Raw genomic sequence first — 20,180 nt, 5'->3', positions numbered from 1 at the left:
GATTCCAGTCAGTATCACATCCTTGTGAGGAACTAATGCAACAAAAGTAGTAGCTAAGAGTTTAAGGTGCATCACCTCATTGAAGCAAAAAAGTAGCCCTGTGGAATAAGGAATATTACTTCATTTCCAGGTGAGCTGCAAAGAGTGGTGCTGAGAAATAAAAATAGAACCTAAGTCCTTCCATGTGGTAGCAGAGTTGACTTCTAACTGAAGGTAGCAATTAAGGAATAGATTGATCTTAAAGTTTAGGAGGGAGTTGGTCTCATGGAGATGGGGAGAAGTACATAGTGACCAGCAAGCTCAGAGACAGAAAAGCTTAAGAAAAGACTGGTTGGGGGAGCAGGGGTGGGGTGGGGGGGGGGTGAGGGGTCCTGCATGGAGTTGACAATAGTAATAATAGTAGTCACAATAATTGTTATTATCCATATTATGTTTTATTGACTTCTTCCTATGTGTCAGTATATGTGCTACAGCACTTAAGATGCATGATCTTATTTAAACCTCAACCCATTATTATGAACACCATTTTGCAGATTAACCATGGCTTGGAGAGGTGAAGGAACCTCTCCAGGAAGTCCTCCCAGGTAGGGCTCATTAGAGCCTCTAAATTCCTTCGCACTGGGTCTTCACTCTCTCCCCAAGCAGGTATGCTGCCATGTTGGGGCTAAACTACACCTCCGTGTCTGAATTCATCCTCATCGGCTTCTCCACCTTCCCTCAGCATCTCCTGCCCGTCTTCTTCCTTCTGTTCCTGCTGATGTACCTGTTCACGCTGCTGGGGAACCTGCTCATCATGGCCACCATCTGGAGCGAGCGCAGCCTCCACACCCCCATGTACCTCTTGCTGTGCGCCCTCTCCATCTCTGAGGTCCTCTACACCTTCGCCATCATCCCGCGCATGCTGGCTGACCTGCTCTCCACCGACCGCTCCATCTCCTTCACGGCCTGTGCCAGCCAGATGTTCTTCTCCTTCACGCCCGGCTTCACCCACTCCTTCCTGCTCACAGTCATGGGCTACGACCGCTACGTGGCCATCTGCCATCCCCTGCGCTACAACGTGCTCATGAGCCCCCGAGGCTGCGCCTGCCTGGTGGCCTGGTCCTGGGTTGGAGGCTTATTCATTGGACTGCTGGTGACATCTGCCATTTTCCACCTCCCCTTCTGTGGTCTCAGTGAGGTTCACCATTTCTTATGTCACGTGCCTCCACTACTGAAGTTAGCCTGTGGAAATAATGTACCGGGAGTAGCCCTGGGGGTTGGCGTTGTGTGTATCACGGCTCTGCTGGGTTGCTTTCTCCTCATCCTGCTCTCTTACGCCTTCATCGTGTCCACCATCTTGAGGATCCCTTCAGCCGAGGGCCGGCACAAAGCTTTCTCCACATGTGCGTCTCATCTGACTGTGGTCGTTGTGCACTATAGCTTCGCCTCTGTCATCTACCTCAAGCCCAAGGGTCTCTACTCTGAGGAAGGCAATACTCTGATGGCCATCACCTACACGGTCCTCACTCCCTTCCTCAGCCCGATCATCTTTAGTCTCAGGAACAAGGAGCTGAAGATCGCCATAAAGAAGACCTTCCTCAGCAAACTCTACCCCTCCAGCATCTGAGTGGCCAGGGTGGAGGTGGTCAGGATATGGCAGGATGACCAGCAGTAGGTTGAGGTTAATAATGACTGCCTTGTATGATTGGTGTGTGTGTGTGTGTGTGTGTGTGTGTGTGTGTGTGTGTGTGAATGACAGCACTCATCACATAGTAAGTGCTCAAAAAATATTAACTTATTTTTCCTCCCTTGGTCTGTGTGTCTGATATTAGTTTTATTTTTAATCAAATAGTTTTATTGAGATATAATTTATGTACTATATAATTCAACCATGTACACAGTTCAGTTGCTCTTCATTATATGCATAAACAGTAGTCACCACAATCAATTAAAAATATTTTTGTCACTCAAGAAAGAAACCCATACACTGTGAGTTTTCATCAGTAACTTCCTTTTTCCTCCCAATGCACTTGCCCCTAACTCTGGGAGATAAAACCAGTCAATTCTAAAGGAAATCAACTCTAAATATTCATTGGAAGGACAGATGCTGAAGCTGAAGCTCCAATACTTTGGTCACCTGATGTGAAGAACTGACTCACTTGAAAAGACCTTGATGCTGGGAAAGGTTGAGGCAGGAGGAGAAGGGGGTGACAGAGGATGAGATGGTTGATGGCATCACTGACTCAGTGGACAGGTGCTTAGTCACTCAGTCATGTCCAACTCTTTGTGATTCCATGGACTGTATCCCACGAGGCTCCTCTGTCCATGCGGATTCTCCAGGCAGTAATACTAGAGTGTGTTGCCATACCCTCCTCCAGGGGGTCTTCCCAACCAAGGGATTGAACCCAAGTCTCTCACATTGAAGGTGGATTTTTACTGACTGAGCCACCAGGGAATCCCATGGACAAGAGTTTGAGGAAACTCTGAGAGATAGTAAAGGACAGGGCAGTTTGGCATGTTGCAGTCCATGGGATAGCAAAGAGTTGGACATGACTTAGTGACTGAACAGGAAATCACTTATTTTTTTCTCTCCCACTTTGCCTATTCTGGGTATTTTGCATAAATGGAATCATACATTCAGTTCAGTTCAGTTCAGTCGCTCAGTCATGTCCAGCTCTTCGTGACCCCATGAACTGCAGCACACCAGGCCTCCCTGTCCATCACCAACTCCCGGAGTTCACTCAAACTCAGGTCCATCGAGTCGGTGATGCCATCTCATCCTCTGTCATCACCTTCTTCTCCTGCCCCTAATCCCTCCCAGCATCAGGTTCTTTTCCAATGAGTCAACTCTTCACATGAGGTGGCCAAAGTATTGGAGTTTCAGCTTTAGCATCATTCCTTCCAATGAACACCCAGGACAGATCTCCTTTAGAATGGACTGGTTGGATCTCCTTGCAGTCCAAGGGACTCTCAAGAGTCTTCTCCAACACCACAGTTCAAAAGTATCAATTCTTCAGTGCTCAGCTTTCTTCACAGACCAACTCTCACATCCATACATGACTACTGGAAAAACCATAGCTTTGACTAGACGGACCTTTGTTGGCAAAGTAATGTCTCTGCTTTTGAATATGCTATCTAGGTTGGTCATAACTTTCCTTCCAAGGAGTAAACGTCCTTTAATGTCATGGCTGCAGTGACCATCTGCAGTGATTTTGGAGCCCAAAAAAATAAAGTCTGACACTGTTTCCACTGTTTCCCCATCTATTTCCCATGAAGTGATGGGACCGGATGCCATGATCTTAGTTTTCTGAAAGTTGAGCTTTAAGCCAACTTTTCCACTCTCCTCTTTCACTGTCATCAACAAGGTTTTTAGTTCCTCTTCACTTTCTGCCATAAGGGTGGTGTTATCTGCATATCTGAGGTTATTGATATATTATGTGATCTTTTTGAGTGGATTCTTTCACTTAGCACACATGTTCAGTTCATTCAGTTCAGTTCCGTCACTCAGTTGTGTCCAACTCTTTGTGACCCCATGGACTGCAGTATGCCAGGTCTCCCTGTCCATCACCAACTCCCGGAGTTTACCCAAACTCATGTCGGTGATGCCATCCAACCATCTCATCCTCTGTCATCTTCTTCTCCTCCTGCCTTCAGTCTTTCCCAGCATCAGGGTCTTTTCAAATGAGTCAGCTCTTCACATCAGGTGGCCAAAGTATTAGAGTTTCAGCTTCAACATCAGTCCTACCAATGAACACTCAGGACTCAACTCCTTTAGGATGGACTGCTTGGATCTTCTTGCATTCCAAGGGACTCTCAAGAGTCTTTTCCAATACCACAGTTCAAAAACGTCAATTCTTCAGTGCTCAGCTTTCTTTATAGTCTAACTCTCACATTCATACATGACTACTGGAAAAACCATAGCCTTGACTAGACGGACCTTTGTTGACAAGTAATGTCTCTGTTTTTTAACATGCTGTCTAGGTTGGTCATAACTTTCCTTCCAAGGAGTAAGCATGTTTTAATTTCATGGCTACAGTCACCATCTGCAGTGATTTTGGAGCCCCCCAAAAATAAAGTCAGCCACTGTTTCCCCATCTATTTGCCATGCAGTGATGGAACTGTATGCTATGATCTTAATTTTCTGAAAGTTGAGCTTTAAGCCAACTTTTTCACTCTCCTCTTTCACCCATCAAGAGGCTCTTTAGTTCTTCTTTACTTTCTTCCATAAGGGTAGTGTCATCTGCATATCTGAGGTTATTGATATTTCTCCCGGCAATCTTCATTCCAGCTTGTGCTTCATCCAGCCCAGAATTTCTCATGATGGACTCTGCCTATAAGTTAAATAAGTGAGGTGACAATATACAGCCTTGACATACGCCTTTTCCTATTTGAAACCAGTCTGTTGTCCCATCCAGTTCTAGCTGTTGCTTCCTGACCTGCATAAGGTTCTTCAATACTGTAGAATGTATCAGAACTTGATTCCTTTATATTGCTAAATAGTATTCCACTCTACAAATAGACTACATTTCACCTATCCATCTATTCATCATTTGATCAACATTTCAGTGTTTCTACCCTTTAGTATTTTAGCAGTGTTGCTATAAACATTTGCATACAAGTTTTTTCTTGAATATATGGTTTCATTTTTGTGTTGTATGTATGAAGGAATTGAGTTTCTGGGTCAAATTATAACACTGTATTTAGAAACTTTATTTATTTATTTATTTTTAACTTTACAATATTGTATTGGTTTTTTTAGAAACTTCTAAATTTTTTAGAAACTTCCAAAGTGGCTGAACCATCTTAAGTTTCCACCAGCAATGTAGCAGGGTTCAATTTCTCCACATCCTTGTCAACACTTGTTATCAGTCTTGTTGATTATAGCTATTTTATGCGACTCTTTGTTTTTCTCTTGCTGCCTTTAGAATTCTCTCTGTATCATTAACATTTGCCATTTTCATTATGGCATGTCTTAATGTGTTTCTCTTTGCATTCATCTTGTTTGGGATTCTCTGTGCTTTCTATGTGTGGGATTCCGCTTCTTTCTTCGGCTTTGGGAAGTTTTCCACCATAATTTCATCAGATACTTTTTTGACCCTTTTTTCTCTCTTCTTTCCTTCTGGGAATGTCTGTAGCCTATAAAAGGAATCTTGGTATGCTTGACACAGTTACAAAATTTCCAGCATCACATATATATACCTCTTCTTGTAGTTATATTCTCATGCCTGTGCTTCTCTGATAAACTGGAGTACCTTCAGAAAAGGAATGAGACCCAATCCATCTCTGTGGTCCTTGTATTGATTACAGAGCCCGGTCCTTAATATATATGTTGAAGGCCAGAAACATGTCTCTATGAAATATACCAAAATTCTTAGCCTTGCATTCAGTGTTCTATGATCACTCTTAGAACCCCTTCCACGACTGCTTCCTGTGTCAGGCCCTGTTTGCACATTAGTTCATTGAATACTCACAACAATTATGAGGTGTAGTTGTGTTTTCACCTCTATGCTCCACCCGAGGAAACTGAGGCTAGGTAAATTTGATAAGGTGCCAAGATCACACAGCCGAATCTGGGTTGAAATGCAGGTGTGTGCGTCTACAGCCAGACCACTCAGCTCCTGCAGGAGGCTGTCTTAGGTTACCACTCCTCTCCAAAGTGTGTGTTGGACTTGACAGACCCATCACTACTATGTATATATTCTACAGGGGCTTGACCTTCTGTCCTCCGAAACCAGTCTCCCATCAAACGGAAAACTGAAGCTCAGAGAAAAACAAGTTACTTGTTCAACTTCACGACGCTGGTTCCAGAATCTAATCACAGGCTGTTGCAGACAATTAAGGAGACTCTCCCTCATAGAGAGAGAGCTAACCATGGACTGGGGATACAGAGGTGGTGCCCTGGCAGTGGTCAGGGTGGCACAGACTTACTATGGGAACTAAACCTGAATGCTTCCTCTTTCATTCTGTGAATCTAGTGAGGTTAACTTTCCTGAGATGTGATTGGAGAATTCCCTTTGGAACCCTAGGTGTTGAAGAGATTGGATTCCAGTTTTGCCTCCCCTCCCCCCCAACTTGGCTCAGAGAATAGAGCGTCTGCCTGCAATGCAGGAGAGCCAGGTTCGATCCCTGGGTTGGGAAGATCCCCTGGAGAAGGAAATGGCAACCCACCCCAGTATTCTTGCCTGGAGAATCCCATGGACAGAGGAGCCTGGCGGGCTACAGTCCACGGGGTCGCAAAGAGTCGGACACGACTGAGCAACTTCACACAAACACACACAATCCTGGAGCCAAGAAATGAATGTTTCTGCATCAGGATACCTTTGTCTTTCCACAGAAGTGTGAACATTGGGGACAAACAGCATCCAAGAATCTAAAGACTGCATCAAGATGCTCCATCATGGTCCCTACCATGCTTCCTGCAGAATGGCCATTTGGACAGGTGGATCTGTGAGAAGAAACAGAGGCCCTCCCCTGGTCCCTGTCCACTCCATCTCTGAGCCTGAAATCTAGGTCTCTTTCTTCTCTGGCCTTTGTGTCCCAGAGGCATCAGTAAAGAGTGAGTTCATGGAACCCAGCAATTTTTTGCTGACAGAATGACTGGCTCTCCCTCAGCTTCTCTCTGGACTTCTGCTGAGCTGAGGAAACTTGCCACCAACGTACACAGGTGAACCATGTGGTGTTTCCCCAAATATCTAGATCCAGGGTGTTCTGGGCATCCATGGAACTCACGTGAGAGTGATGGCAGGACTGCCTCAGTCCGTATTGAACTCCGCCTTAATCTACTACCTGTCAAGCCTCTTACTGGCCTCATTTTGGGCCTCACAGAAATTATTCTAAGAGATCCTTCAAGCCAAGTTCCTCCCTCCCCATCTGTGCTCAGCACACCTTTCCTCCGACTGCTCCCTTTGCCTTGAATGCCATCACAACTTTGCTTATGAAACTCTTCTTTGTCCTTCAAAGTGCTCCAGGTTAAATCATGCCTCTTCTATGAACTCACTTTGATTATCTTATCTCTCTATGTCCTCACAGCATTTACCCTTATTTAGTCATCCCTATAGTCAACAAGGAATTCCCAGGTGGCACAGTGGTAAAGAGTCCACCTCCCAATACAAGAGATGCAAGAGAAGCACGTTCAATCCCTGGGTTGAGAACCTCCCCGGGGGCAGGAAATGGCAACCCACTCTAGTATTCTTGCCTAGGAAATTCCATGGACAGAGGAACCTGGTGGGCTACAGTCAATGGGGTTGCAAAGAGTCAGACATGACTGAGCACACACACACAAAATCAACAAAAGTTTATCCAGTGCTTGTTTTATATGAAAATGACCAGTAATGACCAAGAACAGAGTGGTCTCTGCACCCAGTTTCTTATGGTTCAATGTGGAAGCTTTTATGTGATCAAAGACAACACAGAGAGGTCAAATAATCGGATGTGACTGAGTGTGCGTGCACACATATACATACACACAATAAACCCAGGAACAGCCAAGTGGGAGAGATTCCCTGGTGGCTCAGACAGTAAAGAGTCTGCCTCCAATTCAGGATACCAGGGTTCGATCCCCAGGTTGGGAAGATCCCCTGGAGAAGGAAGTGGACAACCCATTCCAGTATTCTTGCCTGGAAAATCCCATGGATGGAGGAGCCTGGCAGGGTTTCAAGAGTCCGAAATGACTGAGCAACTTCACTTTCTTTCTTTATGGGAGAAGTGAGGAACTTTCAAGCCCTCTCTGGATGCACCACTCTACTAGCACCTCCAGGTGTTCACCAGACTGGAAGCTCTCCCATTCTGTTGTTTAAGGAATTTTTAATGGAGTTTTCATCCCAGAGTTATGATTAGTTAGATCATTGGCCATTGGTGATTAACTCAATCTCCAGCCCTGAAGGTCTAGGGAGTAGGGTGGCAAGTTCCAATACTTTAATCATACCTTGGTCTTTTCTGAAAGCATCCCCCTTCCTGAAGCTACTTAGGGGCCCCCTGCTACTGGTCATCTCATCAGCATAATAAAGATACTCTTATCACTCCTGAGACACAAATTGTGTCAGGACTAAGTGTTAAGAATCACGGACAAGGAGCAAAGATCACATATTTATATTTTATTACAGTGTGTGTGTGTGTATTTGTGTGTGTGTGTGTGTGTGTGTGCATGCACTCAGTTGCTCCAGTCGTGTCTGACTCTTTGCAACCCCATGGACTGTAGCCCTCCAGGCTCCTCTATCCATGAGATTTCCCAGACAAAAATACTGGAGTGGGTTGCCATTTCCTTCTTCAAGGGATCTGCCTGACCCAGTGATTGAACTCATGTCTTCTGCACCTCCTGCATGAGCAGGTGGATTGTTTACCACTGCACCTCCTGGAGGCATGTGTGATTGTTAGATTTTCTGGCCTGGATCACCAAAGAACAGGGGTAGGGGACACCTTGATGCAGAAGAGAGGGGAGGCTTTCTAGTTTGGCTAGAAGAAATTGAGCACATGCACTACCTCAGAGAAATCACTCTCCACAATTCAGGTCCAAACCATCCTTATTTTGGGATATGTTCCAACTGCCCTTATCCAAGGGCACAGCCCTGGACTCTCACTCTTGGCTCCTCCAGCTCCTGACTTTGCTCTGACCCTACCTTGATGCCAAGAGATTGAGAGCATATGTACCCAGCCCTGCATCCCTCAATACTGGGAGCTCCTCAGCCCTCAGGAGGGGATGCAACCTCCCTGGGCAGAGAGAGACAGCAAGGAGTCTGTTGTGTGTGGATAGTTGAAGGAGGAGATAGATGGCAGATCCCAGAAGGCCTCCTGAGGTCCCTCCCAGCCCCTCAGACCCCGAGGACTGCCCATTCAGACTGGTTTCATGCGAGGCTCTTGGGGACAGCCTGCTTGGCAGCCTTCAGCAGGGATAAAGCACACTGTATCGGGTGCAGGAACCCTTAGGTCTGACCCCACGCCTGCCTGTGGATGCCGCTGACAGCAACAAGCAGAACTTCTTCTACCCTTCCTTGCTGGGTGTTTCTTGGAAGAGGCAGCTCCAGCAGAGGAGGACCAGCAGGGAAAGGGTAGGAGGGAAGGATAATTCAATTGTGGGTAGCGCTGTTCAGCCTGAAGATGAGGTCAGTGCTGGAGAGATGGATAATACAAGAGGATCTTAGTTTTGGAATGTTTCTGGTGGTCTTCTCAGTTTGCCCACTCTGGGTCCCTGATTTTCATTTAGCCTGGGTGCCCTTTGTAGCTTTTAGGTCAGTAGTTCTTAGCCCAGGGCCATTCTCTCTCATTGTGGATATTTGGATATATCTGGAGCAGTTTTGATTGTCATGACTTACAGTGGTGAGGGAATGCTGCTGGTATCTGGTGGGTGAGGCCAGGGATGCTGCTAAGTATTGTGCAGTGAAAAGGACAGCCAAAGCATGATCTGCTCCCAAATATCACCAGTGCTGAGGTTGAGAAATCTCACAGTAGACATATCTTGTCTCTGTTGTTGTGTCCTGGGCTGGCCCCTGTGAACCTGAGGGAGAGGCTCTGAGGGAGACAGGTGTGAGCTAGGTGCATTCCTGTGATGTGTGTGATATGTGAGCCATTCTCTGTAAGACCAGAGAGGAGACAGAATTCTGTTCACCTGTCAGAGGAATTGGGAGAGCCCAGCCTCAAGAATCATAGCTGTTTCACCAAGCAGGAGGTAGGAAGGTCGACTATAACCATGTTGCGGGGGCTGGAGGAGAAAATGGAGGTTGAATCAGTCTCTTGGGTGGAATTGCATTGTATGGTTAATGCAGATACTGAGTACTCTACTGGTGGACTTCCCTGGTGACTTAGATGGTAAAGAATCTGCCTGCAGTGCAGGAGACCAGGGTTCAGTCCCTGGGTTGGGAAGATCCCCTGGGGAAAGAAATGGCAACCCACTCCAATATTCTTGCCTGGAGAAGTCCATGGACAGAGGAGCCTGGTGGACTTCAGTCCATGGAGTTGCAAAGAGTCAGACACGACTGAGCAACTAACACACACAAGTTTTCCACTGGGTAAAGAGACTGTGAGTTTAGAATGGGGCCAATGGGTGCTATCTGGTGCAGAATGACAATAAGCCAACTCAGAAGAAGGCACACAGTCTCAAAGTTAGGGATAACTACATCTATTAGGTAACCTGAGCCCTTTATGTGAATTATCGCATACCCACTGAGGCTGTTCTCTGGGTACCCATCACTTTCATTTGGGGCAAGGAGGCTCAGAGATGTCAAGTTCCTTCTCAAAGACACACAGTGGGAGCTGAGATTCGAACCCTGGGTCTGATGACTGCATACCTTGTGTATGTTTCAGAAAATTCTTTCTGGAAGCCAGAGTGGAGTGAGAGCAGAGGAGGGGATGTAGGAGGAGCCTGCTGTGGTCCAGGAGAGAGAAGATGGAACCATAAGGATGGAGAGGAGTGGGAGAAACCCAGAACTGTTCAGTTAGAAAGGAGAATGCTGAGTGAATTAAGGGATAAAGCACAGAAGGCAGGTGACACCCATGTCTTAGTTTCTGGGTGGGGTGCTTAGGTGGTCAGAAGACTGTTTGTTTTTTTTTTTTTTGTCATAAATACATCTTCCTCACTCCATAGAGTATCCTCACTCCAGCTAAGTTCCTTAATATCCTAGAGATTCTGTGTCCTCCAAATTCTAGGCTGATCCCTACTGTAGGGAATACTTACAGACAATATTCTAATACGACGACTAGCAGCTGCAATAATGAGGGGGAAGCTGGGGGTCCCTGTCCCAGAACCAAGGAGTTCAGGATCTCTGGGTAGCAACATAGCTCAAATTATTCATAAAAATATATATTTAAAATGTTTGGATGGAATTTAGGTGCAGAGCTTTAAGTCAATGATACTTTAGTTTTCAGCATTTGAATAGCATTTGTTTGCATAAGATCTTTCCTGTATTATATATTCCCTTTCACCCCATTTCCTTTTTGTTTTGCCAATCATTTAAAAATATTTCATACATACTCTTCGATTTGTGTATATGTGTGTATTTTTGCACTTTTGTATTGCTTTCTATATGCATATCTCTTTAAATCAATTTTTAAATTAATGGGCTTTATTTTATTAGAGGAATTTTAAGTTTATAGAAAAGATGATCAGATCATATAGCAGGTTCCCATTTGCCTCCTCTCCAAGCACAGATTTTTCTCCATTTCTACATCTTGCAATTGTGTGGTACATTTTTTTACAATTTATGAACCAGTATAATACATTATAATTAACCAAAGTTCAAGTTTACATTAAGTTTCATTCTTTGTGTGGTATGTTCTATGGGTTTTGACAAATGTGTAATGACATGTATCCACTGTTCCAGCTTCATGAATTGTTTTATGTACTATATTTTTAATATGCCCAAATGGAATTATGGTAGAGGGTTCATCATGGGGTTTTGTTTTGTTTTTTTTTTTTTGCTTATTCACTCAATATTATTTTAAAAATTCATTGACATTGCTATATGTACCTCTAACGTCTGCTGGGGTTTCAATGCTTTCATCCACCCCATCTTACATGTTCTTACCCCAGTTATGGATAAGCAGACTTGTCCAGTGCCCACACTAAAGCAATGCTACGAGGAACATCTTTATATGCTTGCCTATAAGAAGGTATGAGAAGGTATGCTTAGGACTAAATTTGCTAGCATACAGAATATGTACATTCTGAATTGTCATCATTCTACATTCTCACCAGCATGGTTGAAAAAATTCTTTCTCCCTATAGTCCAATCAAAGTCCAATCAACATGGCATTTTCTACTTTTGAAAATTGAATAGGCATATTGGAAAATTCCATTGCTATCTTCTTTCTTCTCTCTCTCTCTTCCTCCTTCCCTTTCCCTTTTTACTGAGCTTTTTCATTTGTGTGGGTAACTTCCTCTGTGGTTTCTCTGCCCGTATCTTTCCCCCATCTCTGTATTCCTACATTTTCATTCTTCTAAATAGTCTTTTCTTGTCAGTTTTGTTGTTTTGTTGTTTAGTTGCTAAGTCATCTCTGACTCTTTGTAACCCCATGGACGGTAGCCCACCAAGTTCCTCTGTCCATGGGATTTCCCAGACAGGAATACTGGAGCAGGTTGCCATTTCCTTCTGCAGGGGATTTTCCCAACCCAGGGATTGAACCAGGGTCTTCTGCTTTGGCAGGCAGATTCTTTCCTGCTGAGCCACCAGGGAATTTCTGGTGGAATTCTAATAAATAAAGTCTAATAACTTTATCTAGGGTATCCTTTAATACTTCTTAATGTTGGTATTTTCATATCACTTTTAAAAATCACCTTAATGTTTATGTTTTAGAAACTCAACTATATTCTTTTCTTTCACTTCTAATAACCTTATAGTTTATGTTTTATATTTATATCTTATGGATTTACCTTCACATGTAGTCTTGGGCAGAAATTCAAATTTACTTTGCTTCATAACATGAAGAGTTTTTGTGCCACAAACTAGAAAACAATCTATCTTTTCCCTTTGATTTGTGCTGCCACCTTTATCATCTATCAGGATGTGAATAATAAAGGGATATCTTCTGAGATATTCAATCAATCTAATCAGTATCTATGTCTGTTCAAGGTTTACACTTTAAAAAATGATTTTGAATCTACAGGGCGTCTCATGACATAAGAGGGCATATGTCTTCTCTTTACTCCATTTTTATAAGATTAGTATGGTTTTTTACTTTTTTTTGCCTACACTGGGTCTTCCTCTGTGTGCACAGGCTTTCTCCCGCTGCGGTGAGCTGGGGCTACTCTGCAGTTGCGGCACGTGGGCCTCCCGTTCCTGTGGCTCCTCTTGTCCCCGAGCACGGGCTCTAGAGCACTCAGGCTTCAGCAGTTGAGGCGCACAGGCTCAGTTGCCCTGCAGCATGTGGGATCTTCCTGGACCAGGGATTGAATCAGCGTCCTCTGTATTGACAGGCAGATACTTAACCACTGGACCACCAGGGAAGTCCACTTTTTTTACAAAGGGAATTTTAGGTTAGTTTTTATCAAATTCACAGTCAGTTCACTGGAATTTTAAGTGCAATGGCACTGATAATATAATTTGGGTAGAATTGACATCATCACAAAATTAGTTCAACTCATGTGAGAGTATTGACTGTTTTCAAATATTCTTATCATCTCCTACATTTTTATTAGTGGTTAAAACTTTTTGTTTTGGGTGTATTGTATGTTTTTCATTAATTTCTAGATACTTTATTAGACAGGTTCTCAAAATGACATAAGGATTCCTGGGGGTTCCAAAGATCTTTTTTGTAGTCCATCAGGTCCTTATTTTCCAGTTACATGTGAGAATGCGTTTTCATTAGATATTTCAATTAAAACAGTATATTGCCACAATCTGAATGAAGAAGCAGACATGAGCATCAAGTTGTCTCCTATCAAGGCAGATATCAGGCATATCTGTAAAAATGTAAAACAAGGCCATTGTTCTCACTAAATGTTTTGTGGAAACCACAGTAAACTTGGTAGCTTTGGGTGTTCTTATTTTAGAGATGCGTAATGGTGGGAATGTTTGAAATGTAAACAGTCATGGTATAAAATCATTTTCATTTAGTATTCATGCAAGAAAATAATTATATACACATGTATAAAGAAAGAGTGAGAGAGAGTGCCTATTAATTGTCACTGAAGATATAAAAATGAATGAGCCATAACTTCTCATTCAAGATATTTATAACCTGTTTGTAGGATGGGGCGAGGGGCAAGTGTGTTTATATGTATTTACACTGCTGTATAAATAGTTCTGTAATACAGACAGTTTTATACTTCTGTGGAGTCACAGAGGCCTTACGGACTAACTCTGCAGAGGATGGGTATTATATATTTTCTTAAAACAGGACAATGTTACAAGAGTAAGAGGATCTTACTTGTAAATAGGCTTACCTGCTGAAAACAGGTTCCTGCTGTACAGATTTTGAGTAGACAATTTAGCCTTTTTAGTCCATCCATCCAAAAGATGTAATTTTTTTTTTATGCTGGGTATAGGCTTTTTGGCTGAGATCTCATTTTTTAAATTGCCTTAAGTATAAATAGTAATCTCAGAGTGGCTTCTGTTCATTATTTGGGCTGCCCACTCTTCCACAGAAGAAAAAGAAATCAGATTAGTTTCCTCAGTCTTCCTTGACCCTGTAATATGTCCAGCCCTCTGTTGGCCTTGTCTCAATAAAAGGTTTCTAATGTCAAAAAAAAAAAAAAAGAAAATATAATCACTCTCATATAATAAATATGTTGTTACTAATATGAACGTGAAACAGTTTTATTATTATTATTATTATAAACATACTTTGAAAAATTAATTTATCTTAATTGGAGGATAATTACTTTACAGTATAGTATTGTGGTGGTTTTTGCCATGCATCAATGTGAATCTGCCATGTGTTCCACCATTCTGAACCCCCTCCCACCTCCCTTCCCACACTAGCTCAATTTTTAAAATATTCTCAGATGTTAATTTCTAATATGGTAAAAGTGATAGTTATTATACCCACCCAAACAAAAATCCTTTAAGGGGCCTCAATAATTTTTGAACACAAAGGGATTGAAGACAGGAATGCTTGAGAGCTATTTCTTTATAGTTCAGTGCCTTATCGGAAGCGTTTTCTTACTTTCACCTAAATTCTATGCTTTGAATGATTATTACTGGAGTAACAGTGGGAGAAAAAGTGTGATTTTTGGAAATCGATCTTTTTCTCTGCATCATTGCCCTCTCATATTGTTCTTAAATATTTCGTCTTGATTCTTTTATCATTTCTGGATAGATGGTCATGTCTCTTCACTTGCTATCCTTATATATCTTTTTTCTTTTTCTTTCCTTGTAGCACCGCTCATGACTTTAAGTTCCATGTTAAAGACCAGCAGAGACAGTGAGTAACCTTGGCTTGTTCCTGGTCCTAAAATAATGCATGTCAATGTCCCCAGCTGGTATACTGTTTGCTAGTTTTATACTTATCTAGTTAAGAAAGTCCCCTTTGACTTCATGTTGCAAAAAATGTTTTTTAAAAGTCATAAGCAGGTACAGTTATATCAAACTGCTACGTTGTACACCTCAAACGAATACAATGTTATATGACAATTGTATCAAAATTTCTACAATTTTAAATGAGTTGAATTTTAGAAACATATTCCTTCCTTAATCTAAATAATTATATGAATATTTTCAGCTTATGTATGTAATGAATCACATGATAGGTTATCTGACACTGTACCATCTTGTCATTCATGGGATAAACCAACACCACTTGATCATAATTCACTATATTTACTACCACATTCTATTTGACTTATAATGGATTTTTACACTTGCATGGATAGATGAAGTGGGTCCATAATTTGCCTTGTCTTATAAACATTCTCACCTGGTTTTATTAATAGTATAAAGCTTGCATTAACCTGAATGATGAAATGAATTGAATACTTTATTTTTCCCATTTTTTTAAATTTTATTTATTTTTTATTTTTTAAACTTTACATAATTGTATTAGTTTTGCCAAATATCAAAATGAATCTGCCACAGGTATACATGTGTTCCCCATCCTGAACCCTCCTCCCTCCTCCCTCCCCATACCATCCCTCTGGGTCGTCCCAGTGCACTAGCCCCAAGCATCCAGTATCGTGCATCAAACCTGGACTGGCATCCCGTTTCATACATGATATTTTACATGTTTCAATGCCATTCTCCCAAATCTTCCCACCCTCTCCCTCTCCCATAGAGTCCATGAGACTGTTCTATACATCAGTGTCTCTTTTGCTGTCTTGTACACAGGGTTATTGTTACCATCTTTCTAAATTCCATATATATGTGTTATTATACTGTATTGGTGTTTTTCCTTCTAGCTTACTTCACTCTGTATAATAGGCTCCAGTTTCATCCTCTCATTAGAACCGATTCAAATGTTTTCTTTTTAATGGCTGAGTAATACTCCATTGTGTTAACTTGAAGAACATGTATAAGGTTTTCATCAACTGCTCTTTAAAAATTTATAAGCTCTCACTTGTAAGCCAAGCGGGACTGATGATTATAGAAAGAGAAGTTCTTTAACCACTTCCTTTTCCTTATATCTTTTTTGAATATCCAGAGTCTGTTTTTTCTTGCACCAGTTTGGAATTTTATATTTCTGAGAATATGTTAATTTCATGTATTGTTTTAAATTTCTTAACTTATAATTTCTATTTTTATTAATTTTTAAATATCCATAATTTTTAAAGTTATTTCCCAATTTTAATTTTAGTTTTCTTATTGGCATCTTTTCTTTGTTTCTATCTTATTAGTCTTTTTTCATTCACCTGATATTGGCTGTCAGAAGCATAATTTTTTCTGGATAGTTTCTTGATAATTATATGTAGATCTGTAAATTTCCCTCATTCCCTCATACTATTTTAGCTTAAAATATTTATATTTGATGTTTAAATTATTTAATTATAAATATTTCTTTATTTCATGATTTACTACTGAAACAAAAGCATATTTAATACTGTATTGGGCTTCCTGGCTTATGGAATTTCAAAAGCTATTTCTTCTCCATCGATTTCCAAATATAATGCATTGTAATCTATATAATATTTATACTTTGAAGTTGATGGAGGTTTCTCTTGGCCTTCAAACAAATTTCATTAAAGTTCTCTATGTTCTTGAAAGAAAATGTTTAATTTCTGGTGAGAGGCATAAGTATATTCAGGAGCCTATGTCTGTATGTATTAATTGCATTATAATTCCCAAATTGCACTTCTGAACTCTTAAAATTTCCAACTTATTTTATCCAACTATCCAAAATTGATTTACCTCTTTGTATTTTATATCTATTTCCCTGACATCATCTATTTATTACTAATACTCTAGTGTACATTGTCATATGTTAAATGATATTCAGGTCTCTAAAATTTTCTTCTACACTTCATAAAATATTCTTCTTTTTTCCTTGATGTGTGCATGTTTTATAACTTATTTTATTTCTTATTGAGGTTTTGTTAATTTACAACATTATATTAGTTTCAGGTTTACAGTTTAGTAATTCACTATTTTTACAGATTATATTCCATTCAAAGTTTCTAAGTTATTACAACATAATGACTATAATTCCCTGTATTATACAATATATCTTTGTATATAGTAACTTGTATCTATATTGTATAGTAGTTTGTATATGTTAATCCCAGTCCCCTGGTTTTCTTCCTCTCCCCTTCCCTTTCCCTTTTGGTAACCACTAGCTTCTTTTCTTTATCTGTGAGTCTGTTTGTATTGTTTTTTAGATCCCACATATAAGTGATATCTTACAGTGTTTGTCTTTCTCCATCTGATATATTTCACTAAGAAAAATATTCTTTAGGTCTGTTCATGGTTTCTGCAAATGACAGTTTTCATTATTTTATTGGCTGAATTATAATCCATTGTATTTATATACCACATCTTCTTTATCTGTTCTTCTGCTGATGGGCAGTTAGGTTGCTCCCATATCTTGGCTATTGTAAATACTGCTGCTGTGATCATTGGGGTGAATGTACTTTTTGAATTAGTGTTTTCATTTTCTCCAGTTACACACCCAGGATTGGAATTTCCAGATCATATGGTAGTTCTATTTTTAGTTTTTTGAGGACCATCCATACTGTTCTGGCATCATTGAACATAAGCACGTTGCTCAGTGGAAGTTCCATTTCACGGTGGCAGCAGTGTCCTAGGCTTGCCATCCATGCACAGATCATTTCTCTAGGTAACTTGGCTCCTTTCAATGGAATAGGGTAACAGATGTTATAATTAGTCTTTCCTTAAATTTTTTTTAAGGAAAAATCATTTTTTCTGCTCCCAGGATTACTGCTTCAGCTTTCCTTTGGTGCTTATTTGGCTGGGATACGTTTGTCCATCATTTTATTTTCTTTTTTAAAGTATTTATTTATTGTATTGACTGCACCAGGTCTTAGTTGTGCCATGTGGGATCTTTCTTTAGTTGCAGCCTATTCCTTTATTTTCAAACCTTTGCTTATGCTTCTTTAGGAAAGTAATACATAATTCAAAATAAGATGCTGAAGTGAGTACCAAACAGAATTAAAATAAATATAAAAGGGCTACTCAATAAAGGCCAAAGTCTCTCAAAAAAATTTTATAGCCTCAATATCCAAATATATGTGTTCTAGAATGGGCACAATATTGAAGAGAATATGACCTTGATTGTCTGTGTCTGCTTTATCTGTGTCTTGCTTTATAGTTATCATAAAGATGAATGGCAGGAATTACTATGATTTACTCCATCTTACTGATGAAGATTTTGAGACCCAGACAAGTTTAAAAAACAGTTACATAATATGAAGTGAAAGTGTTAGTGGCTCAGTCCTGTTCGACCCTTTGTGACCCCATGGACTGTAGCCAGGCTCCCCTGTCCATGGAATTCTGCATTCAAGAATACTAGAGTGGGTTGCCATTCCCTTCTACAGGGGATCTCCCCAACCAGGGATGGAAACTGGGTCTTCCACATTGCAGCTAGATTCTTTACCATCTGAGCCACCAGGGAAGCTCAGGAAGTTATGTAGTATAGAGCTCTTCAATTCTCCATTAATCTATGGAGGAGCCTCTGTTGTAACCACTGGGCCTTCATCTTGCTTCTAATCTCCCCAGATGCAGCATCCTCGTCTGGACAGAACTACAGCACGGTGTCTGAATTCATCCTCATCGGCTTCTCCAACTTCCCTCAGCAGCTCCTGCCCACTTTCTTCCTGCTATACCTGCTGATGTACCTGTTCACGCTGCTGGGGAACCTGCTCATCATGGGCACCATCTGGAGGGAGCACAGCCTCCACACCCCCATGTACCTCTTCCTGTGTGCCCTCTCCATCTCCGAGATCCTGTTCACTGTTGCAGTCACCCCTCGAATGTTGGTGGACATGCTCTCCACCCATCGCTCCATCACCTTTGTGGCCTGTGCCAGCCAGATGTTCTTCTCCTTCACGTTTGGCTTCACCCACTCCTTCCTGCTCATGATCATGGGCTACGACCGCTACGTGGCCATCTGCCACCCGCTGCGCTACAATGTGCTCATGAGCACCCGTGACTGTGCCCGTCTTGTGTCCTGGTGCTGGGCTGGTGGCTCAGTCATGGGGATGATGTTGACATTGATAATTTTTCACCTCACCTTCTGTGGGTCTAATGTGATTCACCATTTTCTCTGTCACGTGTTTGCCCTCTTGAAGTTGGCTTGTGGAAAGGAGACAGCCACTGTCTCCATGGCTGTGATTCTGCTTTGTGTCACAGCCCTGATGGGGTGCTTATTCCTCATTTTCCTCTCCTATGTCTTCATTGTGGCTGCCATCCTGAGGATCCACTCCACTGAGGGCCGGCACAAGACCTTCTCCACCTGTGTCTCCCACCTCACCATAGTGGTCGTGCACTACGGTTTTGCCTCCATCATCTACCTCAAGCCCAAAGGCGCCCATTCCATGGACAGTAACACTCTCATGGCCACCACATATACGGTCTTCACCCCCTTTCTTAGCCCCATCATTTTCAGTCTCAGGAATAAGGAGCTGAAGAATGCCATACAGAGAAGCTTCCGCAGAACCTTCTGTCCCTTAAGTTCCTGATGGCTAGTTAAGTGTTATGGAAGTGTGACAGAAGGCTTGGGCTTAATAATGTCTGTCTCCATAGAACTCTTGCAATGATTCAGGTCTGTAGAGTATCCATACTCCAATTCAGTTTCATGCATACTGTTTGTTCTTCTCTGATATTTCCCTCTCTTCCATAAGTTCTATCATCATAATCTTTAGCTTATTTGCAGTGAGAGGAACTTCATCCCATTATCTATGCCTAAGAATATCTTATCTTTCTATAGGCAGGTGGGGACCCCCAGAAGAATGAGTGAGGACCCTGACATGTGTGATTCTTGAATAGACAGCAAGGAGGAGATTTTATTCCCCCGTCTTCAAAGATAGTAATAAACAAAATAACCTAAAGACAGTCATAAATGCCATCAGAATTGAGTCCTTATAATTATGCATAAAGTACTGTGCCTAGTGCTTTATTATTATTGACATATGTTAATTATTACACATGTACAATGGAAAATAAAGTAATTGTCAGAGAACATGGCTTACTGTTTACAGTTTCTCACTTGGTTTTGGAGTTATAGACAGAAAAAGAAGTCTTTCTGTTGAGCTGAACTGAGTGAACTATGGAAGAAATTCCAAGTAGAGAGCAACTGTGAGAGTGAGAGTGAGGGAGAGACAAAGA

At 41.5% G+C, this 20,180-nt stretch overlaps 2 protein-coding genes across 2 annotated transcripts; both read left to right on the top strand.

The window, feature by feature from the left end:
- Nucleotides 1–480: 480 nt before the first annotated feature.
- Nucleotides 481–1,606, top strand: LOC133251934 (olfactory receptor 10H2-like). The gene has a single exon (XM_061424709.1). The coding sequence runs from the start codon at nt 656–658 to the stop codon at nt 1,604–1,606; it is 951 nt and encodes a 316-aa protein (XP_061280693.1). The 5' UTR covers nt 481–655.
- A 13,189-nt stretch (nt 1,607–14,795) lies between these two features.
- Nucleotides 14,796–19,534, top strand: LOC133251784 (olfactory receptor 10H3-like). The gene is made up of 2 exons (XM_061424576.1): nt 14,796–14,832; nt 18,573–19,534. Exons 1-2 carry the CDS (start codon nt 14,796–14,798, stop codon nt 19,532–19,534), a joined length of 999 nt encoding a protein of 332 aa, XP_061280560.1.
- The last annotated feature ends 646 nt before the right edge of the window (nt 19,535–20,180 follow it).

The sequence above is a fragment of the Bos javanicus genome, chromosome 7 (genome assembly GCF_032452875.1).
Source record: "Bos javanicus breed banteng chromosome 7, ARS-OSU_banteng_1.0, whole genome shotgun sequence".
In the NCBI taxonomy this organism is placed as follows: domain Eukaryota; kingdom Metazoa; phylum Chordata; class Mammalia; order Artiodactyla; family Bovidae; genus Bos; species Bos javanicus.
Note: the sequence above shows the minus strand (reverse complement) of the source record. Positions and strands in the feature narration are given on the sequence as shown.